At 38.1% G+C, this 17,059-nt stretch overlaps 1 protein-coding gene across 9 annotated transcripts in view; it reads right to left on the bottom strand.

The window, feature by feature from the left end:
• Positions 1 to 17,059, bottom strand: part of LOC149313811 (sodium channel protein type 3 subunit alpha) — a 94,256-nt gene that overhangs the window by 58,221 nt on the left and 18,976 nt on the right. For 3 of the 9 annotated variants that reach the window (XM_089519843.1, XM_089519847.1, XM_089519848.1), the window contains exons 2-8: positions 14,116 to 14,346; positions 10,450 to 10,767; positions 8,149 to 8,266; positions 6,436 to 6,526; positions 4,046 to 4,174; positions 3,305 to 3,588; positions 2,049 to 2,321 (exon numbers count right to left, since the gene is read on the bottom strand). In XM_089519843.1, the coding sequence (XP_089375969.1) occupies positions 2,049 to 2,321; positions 3,305 to 3,588; positions 4,046 to 4,174; positions 6,436 to 6,526; positions 8,149 to 8,266; positions 10,450 to 10,716 (1,162 nt within the window). In that variant the 5' untranslated portion in view covers positions 10,717 to 10,767; positions 14,116 to 14,346. Of the gene's footprint in view, positions 1 to 2,048; positions 2,322 to 3,304; positions 3,589 to 4,045; positions 4,175 to 6,435; positions 6,527 to 8,148; positions 8,267 to 10,449; positions 10,768 to 11,005; positions 11,034 to 14,115; positions 14,347 to 15,138; positions 15,222 to 17,059 lie in introns of those variants that run through there. The other 6 variants (XM_089519850.1, XM_089519851.1, XM_089519849.1 and 3 more) reach the window with 4 other exon arrangements.

The following is a 17,059-nucleotide window of genomic DNA, read 5'->3' as shown; positions in this document are numbered from 1 at the left end:
AAGTATATGAAGGCAAAAGAAAATATTTGTATAAGTCACACAAACATCACTAAGTTTTGCTTAAAAAGTGCATGGATGAGGATCTGTCAATAGCTAGCGAGGGGGTCCAAAGTGAACACAGGATTCCCAGTGATTGGGCGGCATATAAATAAATCCTATTATTATTATTATTATTATTATTATTATTCTATGTCACATGTGGTTCCTCAAGCCCTTTTTTGTGGCCCACAAGTCCTCTCACCACAATCACATGCCCTTCCACCTTGAAAAAAAGTTCCTTTCCCAAAAAGCTGTTTTGCCATCCCCCCAGAAACAATTTCTATTTTCAGGGTTGGTGGACACAAATCCCACATCTCCAGCACACAAAACTAGATGCCAGAAATAGAATGGAAGCTACTTATTTTGAGGGTTTTTTATTCTTCTCATGGGGGAGGCTGGGTGCTACCTTCAGAGGGCCCTGAAGGTCAAACAATGTTCCCCACCCCAACCTTCCACAGTTGCTCATCCCAGGCTAAAGGTTCTGATAATAATAATAGTAGTAGTAGTAGCTTTATTTGTATCCCACTTCTCTATTACAAAGACAACCGCTTACAATTTAAAATTCAAACAATACACTATATAAACAACTCAATTTTCCCTCCCCCCAATAAAATATATTTATTAGGAATGCCACGTGATTAGAAAACATCTTAAGCAGCAATCTTGTGTCCATTTCTCCAGGAAGTAAGCCCCACTATTTAAGATAGTGGTGTTAGTTCATTAATTTCAAGTGTTCATAGGTAAATTTCCTTAAATTTGAATATGAATGTAAACAACATTTCTGATTAGGAGTAATATGTTTTGTTCTTATCAGATGAATCTAAGTGACCATCTTAGAAGAGGCATTTCCTCCTGTGAAGGAAAGAGGAGGAGGAATAATTGTCTGGTGCCATTTGCTATCCATGGCTTTTGTATGGATTTATAATAATAAAAAATTAAAAGAAGTATGTCACCTGTCTGATTTTAAAAAATAATCAAAAGTTTTAAAATCAATATCAATCTGCAGTTCCTAAACCATTCAATTCCTAAACCACATTAAACACAGACTTGCTCTTCAGATGACACTCATAGGAATGAACTGCAATCTATTACTTGGGTACATCTACACTGTAGAAAAATGGCAGTTTGACACCACTTTAAGTGCTGTAACTCTATCGAATGGAATCCTGACATTTGTAGTGTTACAAGGTCTCACAAAGAGTGGTGCCTCACAAAACTACAAATCCCAGGATTTTGTAGGATGGAGCCAGGGCAGTTAAAGGGGTGTCAAACTGCACTGTTTCAGTGTAGATGCACCCTTGATGAAATGTTGCATCCCTAATTTAGTACCTTAGGGTTTTCGTTAATTCAGTATTTTATTCAATGAAATAAATGATTTTGTTCCATTTCTCTTACAAACAGTATCCTACATCTTGTTGGTGTCATACACATGTGTAACAACTTTTTTGGAAATTGTGCAATTGCTATATTTAGGCTATGGTTGCATAAGCATGAATATGGTTGAGTAACTAATTCATATGAGCCTATGTTGTGACTAAAGTAATACTAAACCGTTTTGATCTACCTACTGTGTCTATTCATGTATAAGTCTAGAAATTTTAGTCAAAAAATTGACCCCAAAAAATCCTGAATCGACTTATCCATGGGTCAATGTAAGTACTGTACTTTAACTTATATTAAAAAATGAGCCATTCCCCAGTGAAAGGCAAAAGTGTAATCTGACCTGGATTACAGATTACTTTTTTTCCTCAATTGCACAGGGTTGTATGCAACTGTCACCCTACCAGGGGAAGGAGAAGACTACAAGGAAAAAGCAAATAATCCAAAATGGCCTCCTTCTTTTTTCCACTGACAGAGGATTTTGCTGTATCTACCAGCAAAGGAACCACCAAATGGATAGAATTCCTAATACACGTGACCTATTATTTTAATCACAATTCAAGTAACTATTATTATCATCATTAAGAACAATACAATCACCACATATTGGTTATCCTCATCATCCTTACTTTCATCCTCAACATATTGCTCCCAGTCAAAAGTGCTCACGGTTGTGTTAATAAAGGTGCCATTTTCTCCCAGTGTGCTGTTGAAATAGGAAGTTATGTTTATTTCAAAGGTAGAGTTGTCTGGTGGCCAGATCAAGCATTTGTGCCTCAAGTTGCCCATGAAGAGCTGCAGCCCTATTAGCGCAAACACACTCAGGCAGAAGACCGTCAGGATCATGACATCTGACAGCTTCTTCACAGACTGAATGAGGGCTCCCACAATGGTCTTCAGGCCTGCAGGCAGAAAAGAATGGAAAGACATATTAAGATATATCACACATTTGTCCATCACATTTATGATGCCGTGCAGAAAAAGCAAACAACGTTGTGTTTGTGAAAAAGTAAAACTTCATAAACAGCACCAGCACTTGTGAAAATGTATGAAGAGCAAAAAGCTGTCTGTTTATGAATGCTCTAGGTACATTTCATAAAAATGTAACCATCTTGTTGCAAATCAAGACATTTTTATCCGTTATGGATTGCTTGCACAAAACAAAAGCATTATATGAAAAAATGCCCCGTTCATACTAGTTTTTCTTCCCTTGAAAGGTAAATTTCCATCATTTCCAATTCTTTCTAAAAATCAGAGTACTACTTTTTTAAAAAGCAACTCTAAAGAAAGAGGGAAGACAGCAATATACCAGGCCATGTTCATCTTGACCTTCATTAATATGCTTTTAAGCATATTAAGCAAAGTCCTTTTTTGTCTATTTAAACTATTATTTTTTTAGAACCCGTCACAATATAATCCTCAAACCTGATGGGCAAAACATTTCTATCCAGATTTATTCCAAAGTAAGTAGTACTGCTTTCAGTGGAGCTTACTTTTTAATAAGTATGTTTAGGACTGCAGCCTGGAACAGTAAGTGCTAAAAAAATGGCACTACAAAAGCTAAAGCATCAGGGTTTTTGAGTGTGGGAGAAATGGAAAAAATTGTCCTCTTTAAAAGCAGCATCAGTAAGAAAAAGGCAACCCCCCAAAACAAAATAAAATGCATAGGTTGTGCATACTGTTGATGTCTCATGCAACTGTTAAACGCAAAGGCAGATTTTGCAAATTAAAATAAATGCTACTTTCAAAAGGACAAGGGATCTTCTGATTCCTGCCTTTTAGTAACATGAGCTGTGATTAATGAAACTTAATGTTAGAAAAAAAAGTGAACTCTACTTAATTGGAACTAAGAATTCAGCCTCTGTGTTTAACCTCTAGCTCTCACCTGGGATGACTGATATTGTTTTCAATGCCCGGAGAACTCTGAATGTTCTCAACGCTGAGACATTGCCCAGGTCCACAAACTCTGTCACATATCTGTAATAGGGGAGTTCACACACAAACACAATGACATCACACAAGAAACAGTTGGAGATACAAGGGGCCTGGTACTTCATCAAGCTGCTCCACTTCTTACCTGGGATTACAGAAATAGTTTTCAAAGCTCTCAATACTCTGAAAGTTCGAAGAGCTGAAACATTGCCTAGGTTTACAAATTCTGTTACATACCTGTAGAATTAAATCACAGTTATTCAGAATTGAGACAGAACGTATAGCTAATTGCTTGGGGTCTTTCAGAAAGACCAAACTGGTCATTCCACCTTTCACAGTCCTATTCCCTTAAAAAATTTACATTTACTAATTGTCATCTGCAGTTATTAAGTTTCTCTGAAAAGAAACTCACGTTTTAGTTCTAAAAAGCTAAGCTACAGTAATTTAAAACAATAGCATGAAACTAAAAGATGATTTCCATTCCAGTGCACATACAGAATACAGGACATGGAATGAGCATTCCTAAAAGGTAAGCAAAGTACAGAATACACTTTATGATATATGCATTTTAATATATAATCAATTGAAAGTATATTAATAAAGCAATTAAACTCTACATGTCTCTTGGATTGGCATAAGCTAACACTCATTTCATGCCCCTTATAAGAGGTTTAAAAATTGTTAAATCACTTACGCCATCAAAATGACGCTGAAATCGAGCCAGTTCCATGGGTCCCGAAGAAAAGTAAAACCTTCTAAACAAAAGCCCCTTGCAAGAATTTTTATGAGGGATTCAAACGTGTAAATTCCAGTGAAAGTGTACCTAAAAGCATGCAAATAAAAAAAATTAAGCAGACCTCTACCTCAGGAGAGTCAGCGCAGTTCTTTCCAACAGATTCCACAATTACATGTATTGCAGTGGTAACTGTTCACACATTATATTGAGTGTCATACTGAATTAACCAACTATCTCTATTGGCAGGACAATCTTCTGTAATGGGTGGCTGATAAAAGCACTAGTTTCAGGCATATCTAACTTCCCCGAGCAAAGCAAACAAAACAACATAAATAAATAAAAACCTCATTAGATCACATTTTCAGTTTTCAAAAAGATCTGACACTTCCTATATATGATCTAATGGACCAGATAAGATGTCGCACTGGCCTCATATAAAAGTGATATGCCAGACATTTATTGGCCTCTGAAATCACCAGGGCAGCATTCAAAGTTGTGCTACATAAAGTACTTTATCATACAGTTGCTACCACAAAAGGTAGATTGTGTTAAGTCAACCTCTCAATAAGTATGCTGGCAGCAAAGTAGATGTGTGTGTTCTTCACAGTCTTCCCACTCCACCCGATTCCTACAGTAATTTATATCCTTGTATAAAAATGATACCTGTGAAACAGCCATCAGTAAATATCTTTCACACATCACAAAATCAATCTCTTTGATGCCCAACCCACACAATATATTCACATAACAAAATCAATGCTGGATTTCTAGTTAGCCAAATCAGAATCTAGTGTTAACCAATGTATGTCTACAAATATGGGAAACAAAATGATGGCCAACAATCTGAAACAATCAATATACGTTCCCATCCACAAAAAAGGAGACACAAAAGACTGCATCAACTATAGTCGATATAGGCCTGATACAGACAGGCCAAAATAAAGCTGCTTCAAGTCACTTTGGAAGTATGCTGTTTAAATGATACATGCGTCCTAAGAGTCCAGAAGCCGCACCAAAGCCACGCTCCAGTCCTAAGGACTGGAGTGCAGCTTTGGTGCAGCTTCCGGACTCTTAGGACGCATGCATCATTGAAACACCATACTTCCAAAGTGACCTGAAGCAGCTTTATTTTGGCTGTCTGTATAGGGCCAGTGTCAATTCCCCAAGAGGAAATGAAGTAGTTATGTAAACATATGCAGTGCTGTGTGTATTCTGTTCCCACATGAACATGTGGGGATGATTGACACAGGGATGACATGCATGTTCACAAACATGCACACCCCCTTCCACAAGAAAGGCTAAAGTGGTGGCACTTAAGTAATCTTCAAAATGACCAAGAACCTTTTCTCTGAGCAAATTGTGTCAGAGAATTAAATGACATGGGACAAAACAAAAGTGAATACTTAACCAAAGGGAAGGAACATCTGAGAGAAACCAATATGAATGCCAGCAAGCTGTACATTATATTACAGAAAGGAAGAAAATCAATCAATCAATCAATTTCAATGACATCAGCGAATCTAATCCTGAAAGATAATGCCCCTGGCCACAAGCCTGTGGAAGATTTCAGTAATGAAACCAATATACTACTCCATTTATTAGGTATGAAGAAACATTTTGGAGTCCTTTAGTTCCTGAGGATTTGGCCTGAACATATATGGTACTGTATAGCAACTTTGCTGAAGCTAAGCAACTCTGATGGCCAAACTAGACAAAACACCACCCACATAATTAGCAGCTGTTATTTGCTAAAAGTAATTTGAAGGTGGAAAGATTGGGATCCAGTCATGGAAAGCCAGTGGTGGTGCGGAGACTTAACCTTTTGTTCTCTGGATTGGGCTCCCTATACCATCTGCAACAGCAAATGGTTTCCATTTGTGCAACAGAGAAGAATAGGATCAGGAGAAAAGGGTCAGTAAGACAGTACAAAGTTAAGGGCTAAACTTCCCCATCAAGTTTATGATTTGCGTTTTAAATCCATTCATGCATTTGCCAATTGATTATTAACTGATAACTAATTAATTAATTACTAATTAGTAAAATAATCTCACCTGTTAATTAGATCATATGAATTATCTTGACTAGTTAGAGCTTTAATCTAGCCAAAACCTAGAAGAATGCTGATGAAACCTAGGTATGTTGCCTAGCTTTCCATGGAAGAAAGCAAAAATGTAATGACAACACGCAAATACTCATGCAATATATGTTTTCATATATGATATTCACTGAAGAGGAGGAGGGGAAAGAGACAGAAAATACACAAACCAGCATTCAAAACAGCTGAACAAAATCCATAACTAAAATAGCATCAGGCTAAAATAGACAATAACTTTTTTAAAATGACTTACTCTACATTCTTTGTCCAATCTGGAGGGTTGCTCATGGTCATAAATACACAGTTGGTCAAAATTGTGCACATAATAAGCATGCTGAATAATGTAAAATTCAGTCAAGGAATGTTAGGCATTGAGTCAGCTACTGTGTTGTAAAACAAACGACAGCACCTATTTTAATAACCACTTTCAGTGAATCCATACAAGTTGAACATAATAACCAAAGGTTAAAATTCCAAAAGAGGAGCCATCTTAATTTGTTGCAAGAAAACAAATGTGTGTGTGTTTATTTTATACGTATAAAATATGTATAAAATAAAAAGACTCATCTATGTTTGCTTGTTTTTAAATCCTCAGATGTAGCTTCAAATACTATGGAAGCTGCCGCAGCGACTGTGTCAGTCCTCAGATCTCTATCTGCCTGCAAACTGGTGACATATGTGAGAGTGAGGACAGTATAGTATACATTATGTTTACATGTCAAATCAACTATAAAATTGTGGCATAAGTTATGTTATCAGAAGTAAATCCAGCATTTATGTTCTCTTACTATATTCTAAATTGAGACTCTTTTATTCAGTGGCTGCAGTAACACTGCAGAATGAATACAGTTTGACACCATTTTAACTGCCATGGTTCCATACTATGGAATTCTGATTTTTTTAGTATTGTGAAATATTTAGCCTTCTCTGTTAGAGAACTCTGGTGCCACAAAAACTGCAAATTCCAGGATTTCATAGGATGGAGCCATGGCAATTAAAGTGGTGTCAAACTGCATTAATTCTGCAATGTGGCAGTGGTTGGTTATCACTCAGTTGGCAACGACAGCCAGTATCTTTAATTGTATATTTTTAAAGCTAATGTTTTAGTCAAAGTTTTACCTTCTGAGATAACACATGTACTCCAGAGAAAATGTTATTCACAAGCTAAACAAAAGTATCTCCCACTAGAAATATTAAGAAGATTGAATGCCCCTTTCTATGCCTCATCAATAACTTCCTTTCCTCAGTTCCTCAAATCCCACTCCTATGTGTATTCAAATATCCCAATGCCACCATTTAGGAAATGTCCAAGTGTGTTTCAGGTTCTTCTGGGATGAAACTTCACTGACTACTGAACCTATGACTTGCAGACAATCTGGATCCAGTCCACAAAAGGTGCGGACACTTCCCACACGTCCCATAGCCCCTTCCCACAAGTTAGGGTCCCCACTATCTCCAGTTGGTTATCCACTTTCCCACCCTCAGACAGTGTACCCAGTAATTTTGAGAGCACTTTGCTCCTTTAACTCTTTCCCAGCTGGGAAAAAGGTACATCTGGTATTTTGTCCAAGAAATTATAACATCACGGAGTTTGCAGAAAGTTGTGGGTGGGCAATTTGTTCCCTCACCAAAGGTTAGTTGCTCAACCCTGATGTAAAAACAGAATTTAATTGCATTGCAGAATGGATGGGAAACTACTGATATTACTGTGGACCTTCTAACATTAAAATCAAAAGGGAGAATAAGAAATTGGCAATGCTGTGAGCTCTTCAGTAGGAACTTTCCCACCAAAACCAGGTTTATTTAGTGGGTGCTTCTGAACTGATAGTGGAGCACTAGATGTGTTTTAAAGCACAAGGAAGCAAATGTACTTGTAAATACGACTGCCATTTGTTTCAACACTGTAAAAAAGTTGCTTCAGATTTTATTTCTTGTACTTAAAGATCAGCTACTTGAAAAGGATATGAATGTACCAAAATTTTAATAGCAATTTTTCTGAGGGGGTTGAAAGGAGTTAAAATGTACAAGGCAGACGTGGCACTAAATCGGAAAATCGCCTTCCCTTTATTCAATACTATGAAGGTCTGGAAAACAAAAACAGCATAGAAATGAAAAATGCATTATTTATTGGTGCTTCCTAAATTTGGTTGTTCTACTGACTTTAATGGAAGATCTCAGTTCCTGATGTTCCACAATATGGCATCTTTAGAAAGCGGGTTCAAACACATTCCACTTGTGTTAATATAGTAACAGCCATATAATAATTACAAGGACTAAAAGAAATAATTGCTGTCAGTGTAATTCAAGCTATGTGAGTATCTCATATTTAAAAAAATCTGACAAAAACCAGAAAGATCAGTGAGAAGTATACATACCTTAGCCATTATCAGATTCAAATGATGGGACATTTTCTCCTCCTGAGCAAAGATATGACTTGGGACATGATGAAGTTTTCAATAAACAAGCTTTCAATAAACAAGCAAATCCATTTTGTGACATGCCACTATATATTTATGAATTAGGTTACTTCTCTACAAGTGACAGAGGCTGTGGCTTCTTATTAGTGTCAGTTCAAATGTCATGTCCTACCAATTCTCAGAGCCTGCCTCAGAATGGCTATCATTGTAGGAGAATGCTGATTCAGTGGGACCCATACCTTTGGCCACAGTGTCAGGGAAAGAATTCCACTGCAGAATGCAGCACCTGCAAGAGCTAGGTGGCACAGAATTTGTGATGTGAACCTTAAAGGTTCCCCCTACTGAAATTTCAATAGCAGCTGTGTGTTAATTGCTTTCTGCTTTTAACCCCCGAACAATGGCAGTAATAATCCCAAGAAAAAGCAAGCATTAGAAACAGAGGGAGTCCACCCTGTGGGGAGGGCAAGGTCTTCCTGTTGTCAGTACTACTTCCAAAGAAAGATTCTTAACAGGTTCAGCAATGCACCACCAAGAAAAGGAGCCCCAGGACCAGGTTAAAGCCCTTCAGTTGATGCCTGCCCTTGCTGGTACAACAGCCATTCTGACCAGCTCCTTAATTCTAGCCTCACACTCTAGCTACCTGGCTGACCTTGTCTTGAAACCTCCTCTTTGGCTGCCTGGACAACTCCCTTGTTTCATTAACAGAGACTGGATCCAAGTTTTGCATAACTTTGGTACTGGAGGAAAGAGTACATCAAAAGAAATCGATCAGATTGCTATGTTAAATATAAATGAGTGTAGAAATGCTAGATGCATGTAACCAAAAGATTTAATTGGTTTCTTGAAACCAAGGCATACATTTTGGCCTAGGGCTGAAGAGCAGGGTATAAATACCATAAATAAATAAATAAATAAATAAATAAATAAATAAATACTTGATCTGTCATCCTTTCCCCATATTCCTCCTCTTCTTCCCTCCATTCTCTTGGACACTCCTCTTGGAAACTTATGTCTTTTCAGCTGCTGTTCCCAGATACTACCAGAACAATACTTCTTTCCCTTACTCCTTCCATCTGCAATGCACCCATGCAGGATCTGCATGGCTCACTCAGTGGCAAGCAAAGATTGCTAAATGAAATTAGCCCAGTCAGTGATAGCCAGCAACCCGTAGGGATGAAAGCAGCTCAACCAATTGCACCAAGAAGTTTTATGATCAGCCAGATCCTCTGTCAAAGCTATGCTACTGAGGCAATCACTGCCAGAGGTATCACCAAAACAAACCACAGATGGCTGGGTGGTCAGATATTACCGTAATAAAGTGCTAGATTCAGGTTTGTGAGGGTCTCTTGGTAAGACACATGCCCTAGCTCTCTATACCTCTGTGGATTTGCCTCTCTTCATGTGTCATCGCTCCTGCCCTCACTCCTACTTGCTGCTGTTGCCAACCAGACTGCCAGGCAGAAACCTGACAGGTGAGTGAGTCAATCTACAACCAGCTCTTCCACCTCACCACTACTAATGACTCACTTTGGAAAGGAAAAATAGTGCAAACTATGAAGCTCTTTGGAGTTGGCACTTTCAGGGAACTGGACTTCAGGAGGTCCCTAGCCTCTTCAGCCATGCATGAACAGACAAGAAGAAGCTCGTGGGTTTGGTTAATAAACGAATGCTGCACAGTGAGATTTCTTTGTGAAATTCCAATTGTTACCACACTGTTTCCAAGTATAAATAGAGACCAGTTTGCTGATACCAATAAACGGTGGGAAGACAACAGAGATTAATGTAATAGTAGACATTTGCAGAAACTAACAGGGACAGCTGAAATCCAGCCAGTCTGATCAAAAACTCACTTTTTTATTGCTATAATAGGGATCGAGGTCCTCCAAAGGTTCAGATACCATTCCTGGAGGAATGTCTCCATATATAAATGGAAGTGATTTTCCTGCTTCCAAGTCACTATTTGGTTTTGGCCCATGTTCATCATCAGCATCTGAATGATCCTGCTTGGGCTTTTTTGCTTTCTCCTCTGCACAACGTTTTTCAATAGCCGCAAGAGATTCTCTAGTAAAATAGCGGAAGCTGTCAGGTCCTGGTGGTACCAGCAGTGCCTGTGCCATTTTTTCATCCTGCACATTTAAATTATGTTTTGCCTATGGCATAAGAAGGACCTGCAGGAAAAAAAGAGGGGGGGGGGTGAGGGAGGAAAGAAAACAAAAGAAAGTCAGGAAAACATTCAGATGCTACTGCATCCATCAATAACAACAAGCCTAAAATATATTTTTAAAAATTAAGTAGGACTTATCATGGGATGGATTTCTTTGCACAAAACAATCAGCTTTCCCTTCTTTAATTGCTACAAAGCAGATGTCTACTTTAGAATCAAGGAAAGTGATTCCCAGAAGTCACCATGGCAATTGTCAAGGTCAACCTCCTCTTTTAAAGGTCCAGCAAGTCAGATGCAGAACAGCCACTGACATCTATGAAGACACCTGAGGTCAGTGATGTATTCAAGTCTTTTGTTTCAAGTCTCAAGTGTAGTCTCAAATCCTGGAAAGATATTTTCAAGTCAAGTCTCATGATGAGTCTCATGTCTAGCAGCCAACTTTTAACAGGGAAAAAAAAGAAAGTGGGGCATGTTTCTCAGAGGGAACAGCAAATGCATTAGGCAATGTGCTTGAGGCGGGGTTGAGGTCTGCTTGGCAGCCTGTCCCACTGCACATCAGAGGAACTTTACAAAACCTTTTCAAAAGCTTTAGAAGGATCCTTCTACCTAAAAGCTAATTGTGTAACACATTTGCTCTTCTCCTCCAAGAAATACGCCCTGCAACAACAACAACAACAACAACAACCAGCTTCATTTATACACCACTTCATACTGAACTAACAGTGTGTAAGTGGTTTACAACTGAAAGCTAATTGCCCCCAACAATCTGGGTACTCATTCTAGCGACCTCAGAAGGATGCAAGCCTGAGTTGAGCTTGAGCCTTTTTGCTGGTATTGAACTTGCAACCTTATGGTTTTGAGTGAGTGGCTGCAGTACTGGCATTTAACCACTGTGCCAGCAGGGCTCCTAGGGGGCAGCCTGGAGGCAGGTCTTGCCTGCTGCTTGAAGTGAATGATGCCAGCCCATTTGTCACTAAAGATATGTAAGTTGTGATTCTATTCAAGTCAATGCATAATTTATTGCCAATTCATGTACAAGTTGAGCCACTGAAGTGACCTGAAGTCTACATCACTGCCTGAAGGTGCGTTCAGACTCAATGAAAAATCTTGAATTTTCTTCCTATTCTTTCCAATTTTATACTGGATTAAAATAAACCAGTCTGGGGAATTGGTATAAAAAGTGTGTGATCATACTGGGAGCTCACAGAAAACATTCCAGGATAAACAAAATGTGTTCGGCACTCCAAAATAAAATTTGAAAGAATAGGAACAAAATCTGGGGCTTTCAGGACTTTTTAATCAGTCTGAATGCACCTTAAGAAGACATATATAAACACCAAGAGTTCTGGAAACCAGAGTGATCCACACATCTCTGAGGGTGTGCCAAGCTTTTACAAAATAATACTCTAATTATGACTATTTGAAATAGAATAGAACCACAGAGTTGGAAGGGGCCTAGTGGGTCGTCAAGTCCAACTCCCTGCTCAAAGCAGTGACATCAGCTGGAGCATCCCCAGAAGGTAGATGTCCAGCATTTATTTGAAGATATCCAGAGAAGGAGACCCCACTACCTCTCTAGGCAACAGGTTCCATTGCTGAACTGCTCTCACTGTGAAGATGTTCCTTAAATCTGAAAGTTGATTTAATGAAAGGATTAGATTGCAAGACTGAAGGGTCTGAAAGATGAAAAAGGAAGATATTCTGGAGTTTATCACACGGCCCCTAAAACGGGCTCAGTGCATTCTAAATGTGAACGCGCGTGGGCGCGTACAGAACAGGATGGGGCCAAGAACCCCATTTTATTACACAATGGAATGCTGCCTTTGCCGCCGGGCATTCCATTTGCGTCCCCGTTCTGTTCCAGAGGGCACCATTTCTGGGGACACTTAGAAACAGTTCCCAGAAATGGTGCTCTCTGGAACGGAACGAGGACACAACTGGAAAGCCCTGCAGCAAAGGTGGCATTCCAGCGTGCGATAAAATGGGGTTCTTGGCCCCATCCCGTTCCCTGCGCGCCTGCACGCGTTCACGTTTAGAACACACTGGGCCCGTTTTAGGGGCTGTGCAATAAACTTCTCTGACTCATGATAAATAGTTTAAAACAGCAAATGGGAAAAATTTGGAAATGTTAATAAGAGGCAAGGAATGGATTTTGAAAAGACAGGGGAGCCATGGATTGGCTGGGTGATGTTTAAATTTAAAATGAAATTGAAAAAAATAATGTTTGGTTATGAGCTAGGATAGGTTATGAAATGGTTACAGATATGAGGCAATGATTGGATTTGGTAATGACTTGGTAACGGTAATGATTTTGAAGGGTCTTGTAATATAAAATGTGACAGAAATACTTGGATTTATACATAATATAAAACAAAAAGGGTTTATACTTTGAAGTAGTGAGGATTAATATCATTTAACAAAGTAAGTACTTCTTAGCATCAAGATTTGAAAATGGAATATTAACTATCACAATGTGACATGATGTAATGATTTATATGTTTGACAAGAATTATAAAAAGATAATTATAGGTATAGTAATGGAAGAAGAAAAGTTTTTCTTTCCTTTTTTCGGCTACTCTTTTATCTTTAACTTTTATGCTTCAACTTTTCTTCTTTCTCCTTTCATGTATTTGTAGAAGTGTTTTGAAAACTATCAATAAAACATTATTTTTAAGAAACTAAGTTCCTCCTAATGTCCAATCAAAATCTACCCTGTTGGAACTTCAGATCAATCTGCAGTCTCCTCTATGTAATCCACCTTGCAGTATCTAAAGAATGCAATCATGTCTTGTCTTCACTCAGTCTTCTCTTCAGCATCCTGAACATTCCCAGCTCTTTCAAACCTTCAACTTTCTTCATATGTTATGTCATCTATACCTCTTACCATCCTTCTTGCCCTTCTCTGAACCCACCTTTGAGTCACACCTAGAGTGCAACTGTGCTTTGGCATAGACAGTCCTGATACTATCACTAAATGTCTAATCCTTAATAGGGCAGCTCAAGGATGTGCTTCCTTTCTCAGGCCACCCTGCTGGAAGTACTTTTGTTGCTCAGGAAAGGCATGGTATGAAGGGTGGGCAGAAGACCCAAATCTGTGCTGAGACTAGTGGGGGGGGGGGATAAGCCAATTAATGGGAAAGAGAACAAAGGTGGAATCTGTGAATAAGTCAGACCAGATGTGAAGTTTAAATGGATGTAAGATGCAAATCCTCTAAAGTACTGCAGCTGGCGGCACCAGGAAATCCAGCAAGGTTTGTGTCAGTGAAAAAAGGAGAACCTGAATACAACTTCACAAAAACGATATTTAGCTGAAGACCAAAGAGTAAAAGTGCAGAGTAAAAATGCATCCTACCTTGTTATTTGGGTAATGTCAGATCTTCAAATAGTTGTGGAATATGAAATATTTTCCTCGTGAGAAAAAAGGAATCCAAGATATCTTATCATGACCACTGGGTGAAACAAGAATGCTTCTGCTGTCAATAGATTCCTCTCATTATGGTACATCCAAAAAAGATTTTAAAAAAAAAGGTTGCTAGAGTGCAGTCACATCACAACATGTTTGTCCAAAATAAGACAGACGAACCTTGAAAACATTAGGATAGAAAGGAGAAGAAGATTGATTTCCACATATGGTATCAAATGCCACAATTGCACAGATTGCTGGAAACTCTCATTAGCTTTGTGACAAACCAGTTTATTGAAATGTTGATGCAAGGATACTTTCATAGTCACAAAACTGTCCCAAGAAAAACATGTTTTGAAAAGATGTCCCCCGTGGTCTCCCTGGCAGGCTTGTTTGACCTCCCTTAACTTGTATTTTGCCCCTTGATCATGAACCTGCTATTTCAGCATTTGATCTGGAGGGTAACGGAATTGCTGTATTTGATCAATCTGTAATTTTTAAACTAATATTTCTACCAGTGATTTTTTTGGACTTTTTAATCACACTTTTACGAATTTTGCTGCTTGTATTTGTTTTATTTATCAAAATGCTTCTATCCCACCCTTCATCACAGGATATTGCAGCAGCACACAATTCAAATAATCTAAAATATTTTCAGATTAAAACCATAATTTGGACAATATAAAAACATATTAAACACAACAACAGTTAAGATCAATTTAAAACCAACAGTTAAAACTAGTTTAAAAACATGTGCACACACACTTTAAAAAAAATTGTCCTTGAAATTTTTAATAAAAAGCCATTTTTTGGCTTGGCACCAAAACAAAACCCGAGTGTTGGCTCCAGTCAGACCTCCAAGAGGAGGGCATTCAACAATCTGGTTGCCACATATAAGAATCTCTCTCCCATGTCCTCCCACTTCATATTTCCCCCACTGGAGGGGCAAAAAGAAAGATATTCCCAGCATACCTCAATTCTTGAGCAGGTATAAAAAGGGAGAGGTGCGCTTCAGATGTCAAGGTCCCAAGCTATTCAGGGCATTAAATGTCATCATGAGCTTCCTGAATTCAGCCTGGAAGTGAATTGGCAGCAAATGCAGTTCCATATTTATTTTTATAGTCACTTGTACATCTTTCAACCATCACTACACTATTTATAGACACTCATATCTTTTCAACAAATTCCCTTTTCCTTAAAATAAATAAATAAATAAATAAATAAATAAATAAATAAATAAATAAATAAATAAAAAAGATATACTGTATATCTTTCCAACATTCCCTTTACTTTCCTCAAAACCAAGCAATTATCTTCTGCTAAATTTTATATATCAAATTTCTTTCTACATATCTAATAAATCATATCTCTACCTCTTTTTGTAACTCTTCTTACTTAAATCTTATTACAGAAGTATTAAGTTTAATTAACTTAATGTTTTCAATCTATTATAATCTTATCACCCCATTTCTCTTTCCAGTATTTTATTAGTGCTTCCCATTTCTTTGTATTTATTTAATCACTGTATTTCATTTATTCATTTGTATCATAGCCAACAATTTAATAAGTCAATCATCAAATATGGGTATAAATTCAGTTTTTTAATTCTTTGCATAGACAAACATTGCCACTATAATCATGCATAATAATATTTTCTTATGTTGCCCTTCCAATGCAGGTCCTTTAATACCTGTGTTACATCTTGTCTGTCTGATAATCCAGTTAACAATCTCATTGCTACATTCTGCTCTAGCTGTAGCTTCTGAGTCATCTTCAAGGACAGCTCCATGTAATCAGAAAGTTGCCAATGCATGGGTAAAGGATTCCTATCCAGGAAAGGCCATAGCTGGCACACCTGACTGAGCTGGCCCCAAGCACTCTGTGCCATGGAGTCCACTTGGACCAATTTGATCTTAAATGTTGTGTTTCATATGTTTTTTATATTATGGTTTGCACCTAACTCTTCGGGGAGTGCAACCCTTTCCAGAGTAGGTTGCTTATCCATTCCTAGACTTGAGAACCTCCAATCCACAAAGCCTTAATCTTATTGGGATTCAGTTTCAGCTTACTGACCTATTTTTCAGAAACTTGGCACACTTGAATCCCTTGGAAGGGACAACTATTCAAGTCTACTATGGTATTTAAAAAGTAACTAGCAATTCATCCCTTTAAAAAAAAAAATGAAAAAATGTTAAGGTGCATAGAATAGATACCCTAAACTTGCAGTGGTTTCCAAACTTTGGTCTTCCAGATTTTTTGGACTTCAGCTCCCAGAATTCCTGACTGTTAGCTAAGCTACTTGGAGCTTCTGGGACTACGTGAAGTCGGGGGGGGGGGGGGGGAAGAGAGAATAGAATACTTTGTAACTATTTTTCTGAAAATGATCAGATTTCATCTCTACAGTTTTGATAAACAGAAAAAAGAATTCAGTGATATAGCCATGTTAGTCTGTAGAATCAGTACATACGAGTGATCTTGTAGCACCTTTGAGACTAACAGAAAGAAAGAAATTTGCAGCATGAGCTTTCATAGACTTCAGTCTACTTCCTCAGATCCATTTGGATCTGAGGAAGTAGACTAAATGCATTTGAGGAAGTAGACTGAAGTCTACAAAAGCTCATGCTGCCAATTTCAGTTAGTCTCAAAGGTGCTACAAGATCTATCTACGTACAGAAAAAAAGGGTTAATTGTCTTTTGTTGATGTCTAATGGCAGATATGGGCAGACAAAATGAACTGAACTTCTAAATTAAGATATGGATTTGGACCTGAGTAGAAACAAGCAGCTCCAAAATTAGTCAAGCTGAACAAACTGTGATTCAAACCAAATCTTGTGAGAGGTGCACGTGCTCTGCCTTTTCAACTCTAGTCACTTCTTTTCATGACGGCCTACTT

The sequence above is a fragment of the Sceloporus occidentalis genome, unplaced genomic scaffold, assembly GCF_023333645.1.
Source record: "Sceloporus occidentalis isolate IW3139 unplaced genomic scaffold, rSceOcc1.0.p SCAF_4, whole genome shotgun sequence".
In the NCBI taxonomy this organism is placed as follows: domain Eukaryota; kingdom Metazoa; phylum Chordata; class Lepidosauria; order Squamata; family Phrynosomatidae; genus Sceloporus; species Sceloporus occidentalis.
Note: the sequence above shows the minus strand (reverse complement) of the source record. Positions and strands in the feature narration are given on the sequence as shown.